The sequence below is a fragment of the Oncorhynchus clarkii genome, chromosome 3 (genome assembly GCF_045791955.1).
Source record: "Oncorhynchus clarkii lewisi isolate Uvic-CL-2024 chromosome 3, UVic_Ocla_1.0, whole genome shotgun sequence".
Taxonomy (NCBI): Eukaryota; Metazoa; Chordata; class Actinopteri; order Salmoniformes; family Salmonidae; genus Oncorhynchus; species Oncorhynchus clarkii.
Window position 1 is genome coordinate 88,269,821 of NC_092149.1, and position 23,949 is coordinate 88,293,769.

The following is a 23,949-nucleotide window of genomic DNA, read 5'->3' on the forward strand; positions in this document are numbered from 1 at the left end:
TTTTTAAAATGCCTTCCTAACCATCTTAAATAAACATGCCCCATTCAAGAAATTTAGAACCAGGAACAGATATAGCCCTTGGTTCTCCCCAGACCTGACTGCCCTTAACCAACACAAAAACATCCTATGGCGTTCTGCATTAGCATCGAACAGCCCCCGTGATATGCAGCTGTTCAGGGAAGCTAGAAACCATTATACACAGGCAGTTAGAAAAGCCAAGGCTAGCTTTTTCAAGCAGAAATTTGCTTCTTGCAACACTAACTCAAAAAAGTTCTGGGACACTGTAAAGTCCATGGAGAATAAGAACACCTCCTCCCAGCTGCCCACTGCACTGAAGATAGGAAACACTGTCACCACTGATAAATCCACCATAACTGAAAATTTCAATAAGCATTTTTCTACTGCTGGCCATGCTTTCCACCTGGTTACTCCTACCCCTGTCAACAGCACTGCACCCCCAACAGCAACTCGCCCAAGCCTTCCCCATTTCTCCTTCTCCCCAATCCATTCAGCTGATGTTCTGAAAGAGCTGCAAAATCTGGACCCCTACAAATCAGCCGGGCTAGACAATCTGGACCCTTTCTTTCTAAAATTATCTGCCGAAATTGTTGCCACCCCTATTACTAGCCTGTTCAACCTTTCTTTCGTGTCGTCTGAGATTCCCAAAGATTGGAAAGCAGCTGCGGTCATCCCCCTCTTCAAAGGGGGGGACACTCTTGACCCAAACTGCTACAGACCTATATCTATCCTACCATGCCTTTCTAAGGTCTTCGAAAGCCAAGTCAACAAACAGATTACCGACCATTTTGAATCTCACCATACCTTCTCTGCTATGCAATCTGGTTTCAGAGCTGGTCATGGGTGCACCTCAGCCACACTCAAGGTCCTAAACGATATCTTAACCGCCATCGATAAGAAACATTACTGTGCAGCCGTATTCATTGATCTGGCCAAGGCTTTCGACTCTGTCAATCACCACATCCTCATCGGCAGACTCAACAGCCTTGCTTTCTCAAATGATTGCCTCGCCTGGTTCACCAACTACTTCTCTGATAGAGTTCAGTGTGTCAAATCGGAGGGTCTGTTGTCCGGACCTCTGGCAGTCTCTATGGGGGTGCCACAGGGTTCAATTCTTGGACCGACTCTCTTCTCTGTATACATCAATGAGGTCGCTCTTGCTGCTGGTGAGTCTCTGATCCACCTCTACGCAGACGACACCATTCTGTATACTTCCGGCCCTTCTTTGGACACTGTGTTAACAACCCTCCGGGCAAGCTTCAATGCCATACAACTCTCCTTCCGTGGCCTCCAATTGCTCTTAAATACAAGTAAAACTAAATGCATGCTCTTCAACCGATCGCTACCTGCACCTACCCGCCTGTCCAACATCACTACTCTGGACGGCTCTGACTTAGAATACGTGGACAACTACAAATACTTAGGTGTCTGGTTAGACTGTAAACTCTCCTTCCAGACCCATATCAAACATCTCCAATCCAAAGTTAAATCTAGAATTGGCTTCCTATTTCGCAACAAAGCATCCTTCACTCATGCTGCCAAACATACCCTTGTAAAACTGACCATCCTACCAATCCTCGACTTTGGCGATGTAATTTACAAAATAGCCTCCAATACCCTACTCAACAAATTGGATGCAGTCTATCACAGTGCAATCCGTTTTGTCACCAAAGCCCCATATACTACCCACCATTGCGACCTGTACGCTCTCGTTGGCTGGCCCTCGCTTCATACTCGTCGCCAAACCCACTGGCTCCATGTCATCTACAAGACCCTGCTAGGTAAAGTCCCCCCTTATCTCAGCTCGCTGGTCACCATAGCATCTCCCACCTGTAGCACACGCTCCAGCAGGTATATCTCTCTAGTCACCCCCAAAACCAATTCTTTCTTTGGCCGCCTCTCTTTCCAGTTCTCTGCTGCCAATGACTGGAACGAACTACAAAAATCTCTGAAACTGGAAACACTTATCTCCCTCACTAGCTTTAAGCACCAACTGTCAGAGCAGCTCACAGATTACTGCACCTGTACATAGCCCACCTATAATTTAGCCCTATCAACTACCTCTTTCCCAACTGTATTTAATTTATTTATTTATTTAGCTCCTTTGCACCCCATTATTTTTATTTCTACTTTGTACATTCTTCCACTGCAAATCTACCATTCCAGTGTTTTACTTGCTATATTGTATTTACTTCACCACCATAGTCTTTTTTTTGCCTTTACCTCCCTTCTCACCTCATTTGCTCACATTGTATATAGACTTGTTTATACTTTATTATTGACTGTATGTTTGTTTTACTCCATGTGTAACTCTGTGTTGTTGTATCTGTCGAACTGCTTTGCTTTATCTTGGCCAGGTCGCAATTGTAAATGAGAACTTGTTCTCAACTTGCCTACCTGGTTAAATAAAGGTGTTCTCAACTAGCCTACCTGGTTAAATAAAGGTGTTCTCAACTAGCCTCCCTGGTTAAATAAAGGTGTTCTCAACTAGCCTCCCTGGTTAAATAAAGGTGTTCTCAACTAGCCTCCCTGGTTAAATAAAGGTGTTCTCAACTAGCCTCCCTGGTTAAATAAAGGTGTTCTCAACTGGCCTACCTGGTTAAATAAAGGTAAAATAAAAAAATAAATAAATAAATAAACTGTTGACGTTGAGACTGGTGTTTTGCGGGTACTATTTAATGAAGCTGCCAGTTGAGGACTTGTGAGGAGTCTTTCTCAAACTAGACACTCTAATGCATCTTGCTCAGTTGTGCACCGGGCCCTCTCACTCCTCTTTCTATTCTGGGTAGAGACAGTTTGTGTTGGTCTGTGAAGGGAGTAGTACACAGCATTGTACGAGATCTTCAGTTTCTTTGCAATTTCTCACATGGAATAGCCTTCATTTCTCAGAACAAGAATAGACTGACGAGTTTCAGAAGAAAGTTCTTTGTTTCTAGCCATTTGAGCCCGTAATCAAACCCACAAATGCTGATCCTCTTCTTCTCTTCTACACATTCTATATCTATCTATTCTTCTCTTCTACACCTCTTCAACATTCTATATCTATCTCTTCTTCTCTTCTAGATCTTTTCAGTGTTTTATAGTGGTCTGTGACTAGCTTGAGCCAAGTCATCTTCACTCTCTTCCTTCCTGAATCTCTCTACACTCCTCCCCCTTCCTCCTCCCTCATCCTCTCCTCCTCTCCTCTTCCTTCCTGGATCTCTCCTCCCCCCACCCCTCCCCCCTCTCTCCTCCCTAAGCTGCGTTCCATTTTTTCCCAAGAAAGACACATGAGAAAGCAATCAGAGCGGAGGCAGGGCAATTTATGTTGTTTTTACAAAAGTTATTTTGTAACAAAATATAAAACGTTTTTGGTGCTTGGAGGTGACAGCCAAAATGAACGGCCGTTCGTTGGACTAATGCTGCTCTTTTTACTGTTCCAGGATTTATTGTGAAACAGGCTTCACACGCACACACACGCACACATACAAACACACACACACACACTTCTCCTTACATCCATCCATGTGACAGAAAGTCTCTAGAAACACAGCCATTGTCACAGAACATTATGTTGATTTGTAACATAGTTAAAAATGCCATTAAAGCTATGTTATATTGAACCATATGGTTAGAGAGAGAGAGGGAGAGAGAGAGAGAGGGAGAGAGAGACAGAGAGACCGAGAGAGAGAGAGGGACAGAGAGAGAGAGAGAGAGAGAGAGAGAGAGAGAGAGAGAGAGGGAGAGAGAGAGAGACAGAGAGACCGAGAGAGAGAGAGGGACAGAGAGAGAGAGAGAGAGAGAGAGAGAGAGAGAGAGAGAGAGAGAGAGAGAGAGAGAGAGAGAGAGAGAGAGAGAGAGAGAGAGCGATACAATAGTTAAGTTCATGGAACTATAGATAAACTTCTCCTTAATGCAACCGCTGTGTCAGATTGCGAAAAAGCAAACCAATAATCTGAGAACGGCACTCAGAAAAAAAAAATAGATCCACCATGTTGGAGTCAACAGAAATCAGAAATAATATTATAAATATTCACTTACCTTTGATGATCTTCATCAGAATGCACCCCCAGGAATCCCAGTTCCAGTTGATTTGTTCGATAAAGTTCATAATTTATGTCCAAATAGCTTCTTTTGTGAGGGCATTTAGTACACAAACCCAAACGCTCTTTCAGGTCCAGCCGAACGTCAGACAAAAAGTTCAAAAAGTTATATTACAGGTCGTAGAAACTTGTCAAACTAAGTATAGAATCAATCTTTAGGATGTTTTTATCATAAATCTTCAATTACGTTCCTACCGGAGAATTCCTGTAGAAAAGCAAAGGAACGCAGCTCCCTCATGTGAAATGCGCGTGACCAGCGCGTGGCTCTCTGCCAGACCTCTGACTCATTCCCCTCTCATTCGGCCTCACTTCACAGTAGAAGCCTCAAACAAGTTTCTAAAGACTGTTAACATCCAGTGGAAGCCGTAGGAAGTGCAACATAACCAATATTCCAATGTATATTTAATAGGGGCTGAGTTGAAAACCTACAAGCCTCAGATTTCCCACTTCCTGTTTGGATTTTTTATCAGGTTTTTGCCTGTCATATGAATTCTGTTATACTCACAGACATCATTCAAACAGTTTTAGAAACTTCAGAGTCTTTTCTATCCAATACTAATAATAATATGCATACTGGGACTGAGGAGCAGGCCGTTTACTCTGGGCACCTCTGGGCACCTTTCATCCAAGCTACTCAATACTGCCCCTGCAGCCATATGAAGTTAACAGGAATATGGAGCCTGGAAAGTTCTGGAAAAGAACAACAGAGTTGTTGGCAGTATACGACACCTCGTTCTCTCCTCATCTGTTCTGTCATTTCTCAGTTCCCGAGAGAGGATGGTTTCTAGAATTGAAGAAGTGTCCTCTTTCTAAATGGAACGATATGGTCAATATTTCCATCAACTCTGTTCCTCTTTTTGGACTAAGAAAGACTTTCTCTCAGCTTCTACTTCAGGTGCTGTTGTGTGGTCTTCCCTGACTCATAACTTGGTGACAGAGCTATAGTTAGGTGTGTACATGAGGCACAGCGTGACCGTGAGTGACATCGTGAGCGAGACAGTATGCATATCTGTAAGAAAATATAGAACTTTATTTTCAATTTCCGTAAAGCTTTTTTAGGGAATTATAACCCTGTGTCCTCTCTGGTAACCTAGGACAGTGACAACATGGCTGGGGCTTTCTCTGTCCTCTCTGGTAACCCCGGACAGGGACAACATGGCTGGGGCTTTCTCTGTCCTCTCTGGTAACCCCGGACAGGGACAACATGGCTGGGGCTTTCTCTGTCCTCTCTGGTAACCCAGGACAGTGACAACATGGCTGGGGCTTTCTCTGTCCTCTCTGGTAACCCCGGACAGGGACAACATGGCTGGGGCTTTCTCTGTCCTCTCTGGTAACCCCGGACAGGGACAACATGGCTGGGGCTTTCTCTGTCCTCTCTGGTAACCCAGGACAGGGACAACATGGCTGGGGCTTTCTCTGTCCTCTCTGGTAACCTAGGACAGTGACAACATGGCTGGGGACTTCTTTAACCTAGCACAGGGTCATCTCTGGTAACCCAGGACAGTGACAACATGGCTGGGCCTCACTAGGCTGTGTGACTGGCTGGTTGGCTGGCTGGTTGGCTGGCTGGCTGGCTGGCTGGTTGGCTGGCTGGCTGGTTGGCTGGCTGGCTGGTTGGTTGGCTGGCTGTTTGGCTGGCTGGCTGGTTGGCTGGCTGGCTGGTTGGCTGGCTGGGCCTCACTAGACTGTGTGACTGGCTGGCTGGCTGGCTGGCTGGTTGGCTGGGCCTCACTAGGCTGTGTGACTGGCTGGCTGGCTGGCTGGTTGGCTGGTCGTCCACTGGTCTCTCCAATAACCTAGGAGAGGTCACAGGTTCACACAGACCAGACAGGGTGCTGCTGAATTAGAGACAGGCTTCAGTTCAGCAACATCATCAGATTTCCCCCCAGCAGGGCAGACCCAGGGGATCAGCCTCTTACAGGCTGGCTGGCTGAATGTTCTCTGGCTCTATGCAGGATCCTAACAGGCTGTCTCAGAGCTGTTCCCCCCAGTCCCCCCTCCTGTCCTCCAGCCCGGCACCTTGGAGACAGCCAGCTGGAACCAGCTCCTACTGTTAACATCTTCATCTGGAGACAGAGAGAGAGAGAGAGAGGGGTGAAGTAAGAGGGAGGAGAGGGGTAGGCGCCGGCCATACCGAGAGAGAGCGACAAGAGAGAGGAGAGGGGAATGAGCCGGCCATGCCTAAAGAGAGAGACAAGAGGAAGGAGAGGGGAAGGAGCCGGCCATGCCGAGAGAGAGGGACAAGAGAGAGGAGAAAGGGGGGAAAGGAGGTGGGAGGGGAAAGAAGTGGAAGAATACTGACTTCTGCAAAGCAGTGAACCATATCTCCTCTTGTGGCATCAGCTTCAACAGAAACCCGGCAGAACGAAGGCAAGAGAAGAGAAGCAGGGAATAGCTGTGTGTGTCTGTTCTGGTGTATGACAGGCAGCTCAACCTCTCCTCATCTAGTCTATCAGCCAGGAGTTCCACAGTGGGTGTCTTCTCACCTGTTACAGAGCAGAGAGAGAGACCTGTGACTTCTCAGAATCCATTTCTGGACCCTTCTCTCTCCCCCCTCTCCCTCCTCTCCATTCTGTCTCTCCTCCTCCCTCTTCCCTCTCTCCCCTGTCCTCTCCCACCTCTCCCTCCTCTCCATTCTGTCTCCCTCCTCCCTCTTCCCTCTCTCCTCTGTCCTCTCCCTCCTCTCCATTCTGTCTCTCCTCCTCCCTCTTCCCTCTCTCCCCTGTCCTCTCCCACCTCTCCCTCCTCTCCATTCTGTCTCCCTCCTCCCTCTTCCCTCTCTCCTCTGTCCTCTCCCTCCTCTCCACTCTGTCTCCCCCTCCCTCTTCCCTCTCTCCCCTGTCCTCTCCCACCTCTCCCTCCTCTCCATTCTGTCTCCCTCCTCCCTCTTCCCTCTCTCCTCTGTCCTCTCCCTCCTCTCCACTCTGTCTCCCCCTCCCTCTTCCCTCTCTCCCCTGTCCTCTCCCTTTCCTCCCTCTAACAGCGAGACAATCCAGCCATCCACAGGTGGCTCATTTTTTGACTGCCTTTTGAAAATAGGTTGAACACTAAAGTCATGCTCTGCCATAATAACAGACTATTTTGTGTGATTCAGTCGACTGTTTTGCGAGTCATTTTGTGCCAACTGGTCAGTCATGTTGTGCCAACTGGTCAGCCATGTTGTGCCAACTGGTCAGTCATGTTGTGCCAACTGGTCAGTCATGTTGTGCCAACTGGTCAGTCATGTTGTGCCAACTGTTCAGCCATGTTGTACCAACTGTTCAGCCATGTTGTACCAACTGTTCAGCCATGTTGTACCAACTGTTCAGCCATGTTGAGCCAACTGTTCAGCCATGTTGAGCCAACTGGTCAGTCATGTTGAGCCAACTGTTCAGCCATGTTGAGCCAACTGGTCAGCCATGTTGTACCAACTGTTCAGTCATGTTGAGCCAACTGGTCAGCCATGTTGAGCCAACTGTTCAGCCATGCTGTACCAACTGGTCAGCCATGTTGAGCCAACTGGTCATGGTCCCTCCAACTTCTGTCAAATGAGAGGAGACGGGTCATTATTATTTCATCACTCCTCCACACAGAGGCAGACACCACACGGACACTTGAATGACTCAGGCAGACACCACACGGACACTTGAATGACTCAGGCAGACACCACACGGACACTTCAATGACTCAGGCAGACACCACACGGACACTTCAATGACTCAGGCAGACACCACACGGACACTTATTCAGACTGACTGAAAACCACTGACTGACGCTTCCCCCCTGGCTAGCATGAGGCCTCCTAAACACCAGTAGACCACACACACACACTATACACACACACACTATACACACACACACACACACACACACACACACACACACACACACTATACACACACACACTATACACTAAACCCACTAAACCCACTGGCTCAAATCAAATTGATTTCTATAGCCCTTCGTACATCAGCTGATATCTCAAAGTGCTGTACAGAAATCCAGCCTAAAACCCCAAACAGCAAGCAATGCAGGTGTAGAAGCTCCATGTCATCTACAAGACCCTGCTAGGTAAAGTCCCCCCTTATCTCAGCTCGCTGGTCACCATAGCATCTCCCACCTGTAGCACACGCTCCAGCAGGTATATCTCTCTAGTCACCCCCAAAACCAATTCTTTCTTTGGCCGCCTCTCCTTCCAGTTCTCTGCTGCCAATGACTGGAACGAACTACAAAAATCTCTGAAACTGGAAACACTTATCTCCCTCACTAGCTTTAAGCACCAACTGTCAGAGCAGCTCACATATTACTGCACCTGTACATAGCCCACCTATAATTTAGGCCAAACAACTACCTCTTTCCCTACTGTATTTAATTAATTTATTTATTTAGCTCCTTTGCACCCCATTATTTTTATTTCTACTTTGCACATTCTTCCATTGCAAATCTACCATTCCAGTGTTTTACTTGCCTTTACCTCCCTTATCTCACCTCATTTGCTCACATCGTATATAGACTTATTTATACTGTATTATTGACTGTATGTTTGTTTTACTCCATGTGCAACTGTGTCGCAATTGTAAATGAGAACTTGTTCTCAACTTGCCTACCTGGTTAAATAAAGGTGAAATAAATAAAATAAATAAAATACACACACACACACACACACTAGACCTCACAGTGAAATGCTGAATACAACACTGAGACTACCACACACAGAGCTACCACACACAGAGCTAACACACACAGAGCTACCACACACAGAGCTATCCCAGACAACCCTGAGACTACCACACACAGAGCTATCCCAGACAACCCTGAGGCTACCACACACAGAGCTACCACACACAGAGCTACCACACACAGAGCTACCACACACAGAGCCTACCCAGACAACCCTGAGACTACCACACACAGAGCTATCCCAGACAACCCTGAGACTACCACACACAGAGCTATCCCAGACAACCCTGAGGCTACCACACACAGAGCTATCCCAGACAACCCTGAGGCTACCACACACAGAGCTATCCCAGACAACCCTGAGGCTACCACACACAGAGCTATCCCAGACAACCCTGAGGCTACCACACACAGAGCTATCCCAGACAACCCTGAGGCTACCACACACAGAGCTATCCCAGACAACCCTGAGGCTACCACACACAGAGCTATCCCAGACAGCCCTGAGACTACCACACACAGAGCTATCCCAGACAACCCTGAGGCTACCACACACAGAGCTATCCCAGACAACCCTGAGACTACCACACACAGAGCTATCCCAGACAACCCTGAGACTACCACACACAGAGCTATCCCAGACAACCCTGAGGCTACCACACACAGAGCTATCCCAGACAACCCTGAGACTACCACACACAGAGCTATCCCAGACAACCCTGAGGCTACGGCAGAGAACAGGAACAAGTACAACAAGTCCTGCTACGACCTCCGCAGAGTCATCAAAACAAGCAAAAGGACAATATAGGAATAATGTGGAATCATATTACACAGGTTCTGACGATTATGAATTACAGAGAAAGATCTAACTGTGATCTGACCAACAATGACCAGACAAACTCATTTTATGCTTTCACATCAACAACATCGTGTGAGGGCCGTCACCGACCCAGAGGATTCGGGGAGATCTCGCTGTCTGAAGCCGACGTGAGTAAGGTTTTTAATGAGGTCAACACCCACAAGGCCGTGGAGCCCCGACAGTATTTCAGGGCGCTTTCTCTGAGCATGTGCAGAACAGCTGGCCCGGCATATTCACAGTAATTTTCACCCTCTCCTTATCCCAGTCTGTAATCCCCATATGTTTTAAAATGACCAACATCATTCATGTCCCTTCATGCCACAGTGTCTACCGCCCGATATGACTCACATCTGTAATCAGGAAGTGCTTTGAGAGGCTGGTTAGGGCTCACATCAACTCCATCATCCCAGACACCCTGAACCCACTCCGATTTGCATACCGAACCAACCGACCAAAAGATGACGCAACGTTTCCTCTAAATTCGTTACCAAGCTAAGGACTCTGGGTCTGAACACCGCCCTCTGCAACTGGATCCTGGACTTCCTGATGGGCCGCCCCCAGGTGATGAAGGTAGGTAACAACACCTCCACTACGCTGATCCTTATTAACACAGAGGACCCACAAGGGTGCAATCTCAGCCCCCTCCTGTACTCCCTGTTCACCCGTGACTGCGTGGCCACACACACCTCCAACTCAATCATCAAGTGTGCTGACGACACGACGGTGGTTGGCCTGATCACCGGTGATGATGAGACAGCCTACAGGGAGGAGGGCAGTGACCTGGCAGTGTGGTGCCAGACAACAACCTCGCCCTCAATGTCAGTAAGACAAAGGAGCTGATCATTGACTACAGAAAACGAGGGGGTGAGCACGTCCCCATCCTCATCGACGGGGCTGTAGTGGAGCAGGTCGGGAACTTCAAGATCCTCCAAATCACTAAAGACTAAAAATGGTCCAAACACACACGCACAGTCGTGAAGAAGGCGTAGCAGCGCCTCTTCCCCCTCAGGAGGTTGAACAAATTTGGCATGTGCCCTCAAATCCTCAAAAAACTTCTACACTGAGAGCCTGCATCCCTGCCTGTTTTGTGGTGGTATGGCACTAGCACCGCCCTGGATCGCATGGCGCTACAGAAGGGGGTGCGGGGAGGCCGGTATATCACTGGGGCCGAGCTCTCTGCTATCCAAGACATCTACATCAGGCAGTGTGAAAGAAAGGCACATTGTTAAAGACTCCAGACACCCAAAACATATCTACCTCCATCATTCCAGTATCCCTGTCTCATTGTAAAAATGGTGTATATAGTGTGGTATTAACTGACCCTGTATATAGTATGGTATTAACTGACCCTGTATATAGTATGGTATTAACTGACCCTGTATATAGTATGGTACTAACTGACCCTGTATATAGTATGGTATTAACTGACCCTGTATATAGTATGGTATTAACTGACCCTGTATATAGTATGGTACTAACTGACCCTGTATATAGTATGGTATTAACTGACCCTGTATATAGTATGGTATTAACTGACCCTGTATATAGTATGGTATTAACTGACCCTGTATATAGTATGGTATTAACTGACCCTGTATATAGTATGGTACTAACTGACCCTGTATATAGTATGGTATTAACTGACCCTGTATATAGTATGGTATTAACTGACCCTGTATATAGTATGGTATTAACTGACCCTGTATATAGTATGGTATTAACTGACCCTGTATATAGTATGGTACTAACTGACCCTGTATATAGTATGGTATTAACTGACCCTGTATATAGTATGGTATTAACTGACCCTGTATATAGTATGGTATTAACTGACCCTGTATATAGTATGGTATTAACTGACCCTGTATATAGTATGGTATTAACTGACCCTGTATATAGTATGGTACTAACTGACCCTGTATATAGTATGGTATTAACTGACCCTGTATATAGTATGGTATTAACTGACCCTGTATATAGTATGGTATTAACTGACCCTGTATATAGTATGGTATTAACTGACCCTGTATATAGTATGGTATTAACTGACCCTGTATATAGTATGGTATTAACTGACCCTGTATATAGTATGGTATTAACTGACCCTGTATATAGTATGGTATTAACTGACCCTGTATATAGTATGGTATTAACTGACCCTGTATATAGTATGGTATTAACTGACCCTGTATATAGTATGGTATTAACTGACCCTGTATATAGTATGGTACTAACTGACCCTGTATATAGTATGGTATTAACTGACCCTGTATATAATATGGTATTAACTGACCCTGTATATAGTATGGTATTAACTGACCCTGTATATAGTATGGTATTAACTGACCCTGTATATAGTATGGTATTAACTGACCCTGTATATAGTATGGTATTAACTGACCCTGTATATAGTATGGTATTAACTGACCCTGTATATAGTATGGTATTAACTGACCCTGTATATAGTATGGTATTAACTGACCCTGTATATAGTATGGTATTAACTGACCCTGTATATAGTATGGTATTAACTGACCCTGTATATAGTATGGTATTAACTGACCCTGTATATAGTATGGTATTAACTGACCCTGTATATAGTATGGTATTAACTGACCCTGTATATAGTGTGGTATTAACTGACCCTGTATATAGTATGGTATTAACTGACCCTGTATATAGTATGGTATTAACTGACCCTGTATATAGTATGGTATTAACTGACCCTGTATATAGTATGGTATTAACTGACCCTGTAGATAGTATGGTATTAACTGACCCTGTATATAGTATGGTATTACCTGACCCTGTATATAGTATGGTACTGACCCTGTATATAGTATGGTATTAACTGACCCTGTATATAGTATGGTATTAACTGACCCTGTATATAGTATGGTACTAACTGACCCTGTATATAGTATGGTACTAACTGACCCTGTATATAGTATGGTATTAACTGACCCTGTATATAGTATGGTACTAACTGACCCTGTATATAGTATGGTATTAACTGACCCTGTATATAGTATGGTATTATCTGACCCTGTATATAGTATGGTATTAACTGACCCTGTATATAGTATGGTGTTAACTGACCCTGTATATAGTATGGTATTAACTGACCCTGTATATAGTATGGTATTAACTGACCCTGTATATAGTATGGTATTAACCTGACCCTGTGTATAGTATGGTATTAACTGACCCTGTATATAGTATGGTATTAACCTGACCCTGTATATAGTATGGTATTAACTGACCCTGTATATAGTATGGTATTAACTGACCCTGTATATAGTATGGTATTAACTGACCCTGTATATAGTATGGTATTAACTGACCCTGTATATAGTATGGTATTAACTGACCCTGTATATAGTATGGTATTAACTGACCCTGTATATAGTATGGTATTGACTGACCCTGTATATAGTATGGTATTAACTGACCCTGTATATAGTATGGTATTGACTGACCCTGTATATAGTATGGTATTAACCTGACCCTGTATATAGTATGGTATTAACTGACCCTGTATATAGTATGGTATTAACTGACCCTGTATATAGTATGGTATTAACTGACCCTGTATATAGTATGGTACTAACTGACCCTGTATATAGTATGGTACTAACTGACCCTGTATATAGTATGGTGTTAACTGACCCTGTATATAGTATGGTATTAACTGACCCTGTATATAGTATGGTATTAACTGACCCTGTATATAGTATGGTATTAACTGACCCTGTATATAGTATGGTGTTAACTGACCCTGTATATAGTATGGTATTAACTGACCCTGTATATAGTATGGTATTAACTGACCCTGTATATAGTATGGTATTAACTGACCCTGTATATAGTATGGTATTAACTGACCCTGTATATAGTATGGTACTAACTGACCCTGTATATAGTATGGTATTAACTGACCCTATATAGTGTGGTATTAACTGACCCTGTATATTGTATGGTACTAACTGACCCTGTATATAGTATGGTATTAACTGACCCTGTATATAGTATGGTACTAACTGACCCTGTATATAGTATGGTACTAACTGACCCTGTATATAGTATGGTACTAACAGCATTCAGACAGGCACACCTTTACTGTGGTTCAACCTCCCAACCATCTCACTTCCTTATCTGAGAGTTTTCGCCCCACCATAACACCCTAACGCCCTAACTAACTAACTAACACAAACACAGTGTGGCTGACATAATCTCTAGATCGGTTTACACACACACACACACACACACACACACACACACACACACACACACACACACACACACACACACACACACACACACACACACACACCTGTAGATCTGTTTACCTGCACAAACACAGACACACACAGACGCACACACACACACACACACCTGTAGATCTGTTTACCTGCACACACACAGACACACACACACAGACACACACAGACACACAACTATGTCTTACTACATTTGAGAGGTCTTTTTGGGGACCAAAAATTTATTCCCATTCAAAATCCTATTTCCCTAAACCTTAACCCTAACCTTAATCCTAACCTTAACCCTAACCTTAAATTAACCCCTAACACCTAACCCCTAACCCTAACCCTAACCTTAATCCTAACCTTAACCCTAACCTTAACCCCTAAACCTAACACCTAACCCTAACACCTAACCCTAACCTTAACCCTAACCTTAACCCTAACTTTAAATTAACCCCTAACCCTAACCCCTAACCCTAACCTTAACCCCTAACCCTAAAATTGCCTTTTTACAAGTGAGGGCCAGCAAAAAGTCCTCTCTGAATTTGAGTTGGTTTAATATTGTAGTAAGGTGGTAACATAGTAAAACACAGGCCACCAGCTGGCCCTGGTGTCATTGGATCCTAGTGAGGGTCATGTTGCTTTTGTCTGTGTTCAGTGGAGTAGGACATTCCTTCCTCTCCCGTTCTCCTCTTTCCCCCGGCCTGAACCCCCGAGACAGAACTGACAAAGGCTCACGTGGTGGAAGAGATGGACATATGGTATATGAGCTCGTCATGTGATTTAAATGCACAGAAATAGAATCATTGATGGAGTCCCGTTCTATTTCTTCTGTTTCTATGCATTTTAATCCGATACGATAAAAACTGGACCTAGCTCTGGTGTAGTACACTGGGGGTTCAGGGTGACTGCAACTCAATCAGCTCACACACACACACACACTGGACCCAGCTCTGGTGTAGTACACTGGGGGTTCAGGGTGACTGCAACTCAATCAGCTCACACACACACGCACGCACGCACGCACGCACACACACACACTTTTCTCATTTGAGTGAAAAAAATGGGGACATCAGAATGAAAACCATTTTTCCAGCGGGACCTGTCTCATTGACCCTGTCTCTCTCCTGTGCCCAGGTGTTCCATGCCAACACAGACTCGACCGAGGTGGTTCTGAACCGGATCCCCCTGCCTGTTCTGGCCCGCTTCGTACGCGTCAGACCCCAGACCTGGAAGACAGGCATCGCCCTGCGCTTGGAGCTCTACGGGTGTCAGATCACCGGTAAGAAACAGCCTGTTCTATTCTATCCAAGCTGTAAGACTGTATGGTAGGTCCCATCTAAGACTCTATTTTATGGTAAGTCCCATTTAAGACTCTATTTTATGGTAGGTCCCATCTAAGACTCTATTTTATGGTAGGTCCCATCTAAGACTCTATTTTATGGTAGGTCCCATCTAAGACTCTATTTTATGGTAGGTCCCATCTAAGACTCTATTTTATGGTAAGTCCCATCTAAGACTCTAGTTTATGGTAAGTCCCATCTAAGACTCTATTTTATGGTAAATCCCATCTAAGACTCTATTTTATGGTAAATCCCATCTAAGACTCTATTTTATGGTAGGTCCCATCTAAGACTCTATTTTATGGTAGGTCCCATCTAAGACCCATCTAAGACTCTATTTTATGGTAAGTCCCATCTACTCTATTTTATGGTAAATCCCATCTAAGACTCTATTTTATGGTAAATCCCATCTAAGACTCTATTTTATTTTATTTTACCCATGTTTTTTTTCTTCTCCATGGATGACGATCTCCAGGATGGTAATGATGCTAAAACGTGTTGTACATTTTTAATTAAGCTTTTCACATTCCCTCCTTGTTGAAATACGTCTCTGTGTGGTCCAGCTCCCTCCCCAGCTTCCCCCCCCCCCACGTAGAAGAAATACCCCCCATGTAGAAGAAATCCCCCCCCCCGCGTGGAAGAGATACCCCCCCTTGTAGAAAGAAATACCAGCCCGCTTAGAAGAGATACCAGCCCGCGTAGAAGAGATACCAGCCCGCGTAGAAGAGATACCAGCCCGCGTAGAAGAGATACCAGTTTGCGTAGAAGAGTTACCAGCCCGCGTAGAAGAGATACCAGTCCGCGTAGAGATACCAGCCCGCGTAGAAGAGATACCAGCCCGCATAGAAGAGATACCAGTCCACGTAGAGATACCAGCCCGCGTAGAAGAGATACCAGCCCGCGTAGAAGAGATACCAGCCCGCGTAGAAGAGATACCAGTTTGCGTAGAAGAGTTACCAGCCCGCGTAGAAGAGATACCAGTCCGCGTAGAGATACCAGCCCGCGTAGAAGAGATACCAGCCCGCATAGAAGAGATACCAGTCCGCGTAGAGATACCAGCCCGCGTAGAAGAGATACCAGCCCGCGTAGAGATACCAGCCCGCGTAGAAGAGATACCAGTCCGCGTAGAGATACCAGCCCGCGTAGAAGAGATACCAGCCCGCGTAGAAGAGATACCAGCCCGCGTAGAGATACCAGCCCGCGTAGAAGAAATATCAGCCCGCGTAGAAGAGATACCAGCTCGCGTAGAAGAGATACCAGCCCTCGTAGAAGAAATGCCAGCCCGCGCAAAAACGCACAAGATTTTATAGAGTTTTCCTCATTAGTTACACCATCAACGTTTCCCTCTTCTGTGGGAATTGTCATCGAATCAACATGTTAGCCCCTTTCAACGCAACGTAACACACCAAAACTAAACTAACTGTGCAAGACTTAGTATGCAAAACTATGCCAGAGATTTTGTTTCAGGCAGAATGCATCGGCGAAAGATTCTATTGCATTGACAGGCACGAGAGATCACAGGTAGATGTGCTTGTTTTGGGATCAAAGCTAGTGCCGCATTTAACCAATTGTGCACATTTGTTCGTATTCTTTGCTATATAGTGACTTATTAGATCAGTTATAACTAATTTCAGGTCAACAATGGGGCAGTGATCACCTCCTACAAGAGCACAAAACGTAGCTATATTTCTAGCCATCTTTGAAAAGCCAGGTAAAGACTTATGTCTTAAAGGTGCAGTGTTGTATTTCGAGGCTTGAATATGTTAAGTTACACTGCCTTCAGAAATTATTCAAACCTCTTCACTTATTCAACATTTGACTTGTGTTACAGCCTGAATTCAACATGGATTAAATAAAACAATTTCTCACCCATCTACACACATACCCCATGTGTGAAAACATGATTTTAGAAATGTTTGCAAATTAATTGAAAATGAATTATCTCATACCTCATTTACTTAAGTATTCACACTCCGGAGTCAATACTTTGTAGAATAACCTTTCACGACCTCCAAGTTGACGCCAATCGGCAAAGCCGTCTAAGGCACTGTTTCTCAGTGCTTGAAGCATCACTACAGATCCGGTTCGATCTCAGGCTGTGTCACAGCCGGTTGTGACCTGGTGTCCCATAGGGCGGTCCACAATTGGCCCAGCGTCATCCGGGTTAGGAGAGGGTTAGGGGGGCTTTACCTGGCTCATCGTGCTCTAGCGACTCCTTGTGGTGGGCCGGGCACCAGCAGGCTGACTCCGGTCGTCAGTTGAACGGTGTTTCCTCTGACACACTGGTGTCGCTGGCTTACGGGTCAAGTGGATATCACGAAATTGGGGGTAAAAAGGGAGTAAGTGTCTAAGACCTTTCCAAACCTGGATGGTGCAACATTTGCCCATTATTATTTTCAAAATTCTTCAACCTCTGTCAAATTGGTTGTTGACCATTGCTAGACAACCATTTTCAGGTCTTGCTATAGATTTCCAAGTAGATTTAAGTCAAAACTGTAGCTCTGCCACTCAGGAACATTCACTCTCTTCTTGGTTAGAAACCCCAGTGTAGATCAGGAACATTCACTCTCTTCTTGGTTAGAAACCCCAGTGTAGATCAGGAACATGAACAGTCTTCTTGGTTAGAAACCCCAGTGTAGATCAGGAACATTCACTGTCTTCTTGGTTAGAAACCCCAGTGTAGATCATGAACATGAACAGTCTTCTTGGTTAGAAACCCCAGTGTAGATCAGGAACATTCACTCTCTTCTTGGTTAGAAACCCCAGTGTAGATCAGGAACATTCACTGTCTTCTTGGTTAGAAACCCGAGTGTAGATCAGGAACATTCACTGTCTTCTTGGTTAGAAACCCCAGTGTAGATCAGGAACATTCACTGTCTTCTTGGTTAGAAACCCCAGTGTAGATCAGGAACATTCACTGTCAGCTTGGTTAGAAACCCCAGTGTAGATCAGGAACATTCACTGTCTTCTTGGTTAGAAACCCCAGTGTAGATCAGGAACATTAACTGTCTTCTTGGTTAGAAACCCCAGTGTAGATCAGGAACATTAACAGTCTTCTTGGTTAGAAACCCCAGTGTAGATCAGGAACATTCACTGTCAGCTTGGTTAGAAACCCCAGTGTAGATCAGGAACATTCACTGTCTTCTTGGTTAGAAACCCCAGTGTAGATCAGGAACATTAACTGTCTTCTTGGTTAGAAACCCCAGTGTAGATCAGGAACATTAACTGTCTTCTTGGTTAGAAACCCCAGTGTAGATCAGGAACATTCACTGTCTTCTTGGTTAGAAACCCCAGTGTAGATCAGGAACATTCACTGTCAGATTGGTTAGAAACCCCAGTGTAGATCAGGAACATTCACTGTCTTCTTGGTTAGAAACCCCAGTGTAGATCAGGAACATTCACTGTCTTCTTGGTTAGAAACCCCAGTGTAGATCAGGAACATTAACTGTCTTCTTGGTTAGAAACCCCAGTGTAGATCAGGAACATTCACTGTCAGCTTGTTTAGAAACCCCAGTGTAGATCAGGAACACTCACTGTCTTCTTGGTTAGAAACCCCAGTGTAGATCAGGAACATTAACTGTCTTCTTGGTTAGAAACCCCAGTGTAGATCAGGAACATTAACTGTCTTCTTGGTTAGAAACCCCAGTGTAGATCAGGAACATTCACTGTCAGCTTGGTTAGAAACCCCAGTGTAGATCAGGAACATTCACTGTCTTCTTGGTTAGAAACCCCAGTGTAGATCAGGAACATTAACTGTCTTCTTGGTTAGAAACCCCAGTGTAGATCAGGAACATTCACTGTCTTCTTGGTTAGAAACCCCAGTGTAGATCAGGAACATTAACTGTCTTCTTGGTTAGAAACCCCAGTGTAGATCAGGAACATTAACTGTCTTCTTGGTTAGAAACCACAGTGTAGATCAGGAACATTCACTCTCTTCTTGGTTAGAAACCCCAGTGTAGATCAGGAACATGAACAGTCTTCTTGGTTAGAAACCCCAGTGTAGATCAGGAACATTCACTGTCTTCTTGGTTAGAAACCCCAGTGTAGATCAGGAACATTCACTCTCTTCTTGGTTAGAAACCCCAGTGTAGATCAGGAACATTAACTGTCTTCTTGGTTAGAAACCCCAGTGTAGATCAGGAATATTCACTGTCTTCTTGGTTAGAAACCCCAGTGTAGATCAGGAACATTCACTGTCTTCTTGGTTAGAAACCCCAGTGTAGATCAGGAACATTCACTGTCTTCTTGGTTAGAAACCCCAGTGTAGATTTGGCCTTTTGTTTTAGGGTATTGTCCTGCTGAAAGGTCGTAACCCCCCCCCCCTTTAACCAGGCAGGCAACCCAGCCAAGATAAAGCAAAGCAGTGTGATAAAAACAAGAGTTACAAGTGGGATAAACAAACGTACAGTCAATAACACAATAGAAAAATCTATATACAGTTTGTGCAAATGTAGTAAGATTAGGGAGGTAAGGCAATAAATAGGCCATAGTGGCAAAGTAATTACAATTTAGCATTAACACTGGAGTGATAGATGTGCAGATGATGATGTGCAAGTAGAGATACTGGGGTGCAATAGAGCAAAAATGTAAATAACAATATGGGGATGAGGTATTTGGGTGGGCTATTTACAGATGAGCTATGTACAGGTGCAGTGATCGGTAAGCTGCTCTGACAGCTGATGCTTAAAGTTAGTGAGGGAGATTTGAGTCTCCAGCTTCAGTGATTTTTGCAGTTCGTTCCAGTCATTGACAGCAGAGAACTGGAAGGAAATGCGACCAAAAGAGGTGTTGGCTTTGGGGATGACCAGTGCGATATACCTGCTGGACTGCGTGCTACGGGTGGGTGCTACTATGGTGACCAGTGAGCTGAGATAAGCTGGGGCTTTACCTAGCAAATACTTATAGATGACCTGGAGCCAGTGGGTTTGGCAACGAATATGTAGCGAGGGCCAGCCAACGATAGGTATACAGGTCGCAGTGGTGGGGAGTATATGGGGCTTTGATGACAAAACGGATGGCACTGTGATAGATTGCATCCAATTTGTTGAGTAGAGTGTTGGAGGCTATTTTGTAAATTACATCGCCGAAGTCAAGGTTCGGTAGGATAGTCAGTTTTACGAGGGTATGTTTGGCAGCATGAGTGAAGGATGCTTTGTTGTGAAACAGCAAGCCAATTCTAGATTTAATTTTGGATTGGAGATGCTTAATGTGAGTCTGGAAGGAGAGTTTACAGTCTAACCAGACACCTAGGTATTTGTAGTTGTCCACTTATTCTAGGTCAGAACCGTCCAGAGTAGTGATGCTAGGCGGGCGGGAGGGTGCGAGCAGCAATGTGCTTCTAGCTGTATTCCATTTATTTTTTTTATCCTGAAAAACTCCCCAGTCCTTAATGATTACAAGCATAGCCATAACATGATGCAGCCACCACTATGCTTGAAAATTTGGAGAGTGGTACTCAGTGATGTGTTGGATTTGTCCCAAACATAACTCTATTCAGGACATAGTTCATTTCTTTGCCACATTTTTTGCAGTATTACTGTAGTGCCTTGTTGCAAACAGGATGCATGTTTTGGAATATTTGTATTCTGTACAGGCTTCCTTTTCACTCTGTCCTTTAGGTTAGTATTGTGGAGTAACTACAATGTTGTTGATCCATCCTCAGTTGTCTCCTATCACAGCCATTAAACTGCTTTAAAATCACCTTTGGCGTCATGGTGGAATCCCTGATCAGTTTCCTTCCACTCCAAAATCTACTAATCGTGCCCTTCTTTGCGAGGCATTGAAAAATCTCCCTGATCTTTGTGGTAGAATCTGTGCTTGAAAATTGTATGTGATTTTATTATGTATCACCGTTAGATCCTGCCAAGGCAGCAGCTACTCTTCCTGTGGTTTTTTATGGACCCCCATTAGTTCCTACCAAGACAGCAGCTACTCTTCCTGGGGTTTATTATGGATCTATATTAGTTCCTGCCAAGGCAGCAGCTACTCTTCCTGGGGTTTATTATGGATCTATATTAGTTCCTGCCAAGGCAGCAGCTACTCTTCCTGTGGTTTATTATGGATCCCCATTAGTTCCTGCCAAGGCAGCAGCTACTCTTCCTGAGGTTTATTATGGATCCCCATTAGTTCCTCCCAAGGCAGCAACTACTCTTCCTGGGGTTTATTATGGATCCCCATTAGTTCCTGCCAAGGCAGCAGCTACTCTTCCTGGGGTTTATTAAGGATCCCCATTAGTTCCTGCCAAGGCAGCAGCTAGTCTTACTGGGGGTTATTATGGATGCAGTTCCTGCCAAGGCAGCAGCTACGCTTCCTGGGGGTTATTATGGATCCCCATTAGTTCCTGTCAAGGCAGCAGCTACTCTTCCTGGGGTTTATTATGGATCCCCATTAGTTCCTGCCAAGGCAGCAACTACTCTTCCTGGGGTTTATTATGGATCCCCATTAGTTCCTGCCAAGGCAGCAGCTACTCTTCCTGGGGTTTATTATGGATCCCCATTAGTTCCTCCCAAGGCAGCAACTACTCTTCCTGGGGTTTATTATGGATCCCCATTAGTTCCTCCCAAGGCAGCAGCTACTCTTCCTGGGGTTTATTATAGATCCCCATTAGTTCCTCCCAAGGCAGCAGCTACTTTTCCTGGGGTTTATTATGGATCCCCATTAGTTCCTACCAAGACAGAAGCTACACTTCCTGGGGTTTATTATGGATCCCCATTAGTTCCTGCCAAGGCAGCAGCTACTCTTCCTGGGGTTTATTAAGGATCCCCATTAGTTCCTGCCAAGGCAGCAGCTAGTCTTACTGGGGGTTATTATGGATGCAGTTCCTGCCAAGGCAGCAGCTACGCTTCCTGGGGGTTATTATGGATCCCCATTAGTTCCTGTCAAGGCAGCAGCTACTCTTCCTGGGGGTTATTATGGATCCCCATTAGTTCCTGTCAAGGCAGCAGCTACTCTTCCTGGGGGTTATTATGGATCCCCATTAGTTTCTGCCAAGGCAGCAGCTACTCTTCCTGGGGGTTATTATGGATCCTCATTAGTTCCTGCCAAGGCAGCAGCTACTCTTCCTGGGGGTTATTATGGATCCCCATTAGTTCCTGTCAAGGCAGCAGCTACTCTTCCTTGGGTTTATTATGAATCCCCATTAGTTCCTGTCAAGGCAGCAGCTACTCTTCCTGGGGGTTATTATGGATCCCCATTAGTTCCTGCAGAGGCAGCAGCTACTCTTCCGTGGGTCCGTCAGAATTAAGGCACTTATACAAATTCACTACACACCTGAGGGACCGTACAGTTAATTGTATGTGTGAGGTACAGAGATGAGGTAGTTATTCAAAAATCATGTTAAATAATGTTGTTGAACACGGAATGAGTCCATGCAACTTATTATACAATTTGATTAGGCACATTTAATACTCCTGAACTTATTTAGGTCTAATTATTTAAAATAAATATATACATTTTCTATGAACAAAATTCCATTTGCCATTGTGGGGTATTGTGTGTGTAATTGAATACATGTTCAGTTCAGGCTGTGTCACGGTTGTTTGTGTAGACGGACCAAGGTGCAGCGCATGTCGAGTTCCACATAATATTTCATAGTTAAACTTCAGCACAACAAACAAACAAACAAATACTTATTTTCCACCATAATTTGCAAATAAATTCATTAAAAATCCTACAATGTGATTTTCTGGATTTTTTTTCTCTCCATATTGTCTGTCATAGTTGAAGTGTACCTATGATGAAAATTACAGGCCTCTCTCATCTTTTTAAGTGGGAGAACTTGCACAATTGGTGGCTGACTAAATACTTTTTTGCCCCACTGTACATACACTAACTCAACACAATATCCCATAACACACAGGTGGAAAAAATTATACTTAAGTATGATCCCCAATTAGAGACAACGATAGCCAGCTGCCTCTAATTGGGAATCATAGTAAAACACCAACATAGAAAAAACAAGCTAGAACCCCACGTAGAAAATATAAACTAGACTAACCCCCCTAGTCACGCCCTGACCTACTCTACCATAGAAAATATAAACTAGACTAACCCCCCTAGTCACGCCCTGACCTACTCTACCATAGAAAATATAAACTAGACTAACCCCTAGTCACACCCTGACCTACTCTACCATAGAAAATATAAACTACACTAACCCCCCTAGTCACGCCCTGACCTACTCTACCATAGAAAATATAAACTAGACACCAACATAGAAAAAACAAGCTAGAACCCCACGTAGAAAATATAAACTAGACTAACCCCCCTAGTCATGCCCTGACCTTCTCTACCATAGAAAATAAAGGCTTTCTATGGTCAGGATGTGACAGGCTGTAACAACAAAATGTGGAAAATGTTCTTTCTGAAAGCACTGTAGCCAATAGGCAGAGGGTAGCATACATTTGATTCTCTATAATAATAATGCTTTGGGAATAATGATGAATTTTGTAATGTGGTTTCTTGCGCCAAAAAGAAAATAACACAACAACATTTTCAGACACCTCGTTGTCTGAAGGGCAAGTGGATAAACACGTTAATGTCAAGCCCTGCATGTTTTTTTTTTCAAAAGAATGTAGGGCTTCGTTGGCTGCTACTGTAGGCTGAATGATAGTATTTCCATGTTGAAATATTATGGGATGCCTTTTCTCCGTTGTTTTTGATGGTAGGCCTCTCTGGTAGGCCCTACAGTATGATCAAATAGACACAGTAGCCTACTTGGCCACTGT

General features: G+C 44.5%; 1 protein-coding gene across 2 annotated transcripts in view; it reads left to right on the forward strand.

Annotated features, from left to right (window-relative positions):
* The window catches only part of LOC139405544 (neuropilin-2-like), a 398,312-nt gene that overhangs the window by 150,888 nt on the left and 223,475 nt on the right, over positions 1–23,949 (forward strand). For both annotated transcript variants that reach the window (XM_071147961.1, XM_071147960.1), the window contains exon 8: positions 15,018–15,162. In XM_071147961.1, the coding sequence (XP_071004062.1) occupies positions 15,018–15,162 (145 nt within the window). The remainder of the gene's footprint in view (positions 1–15,017; positions 15,163–23,949) is intronic.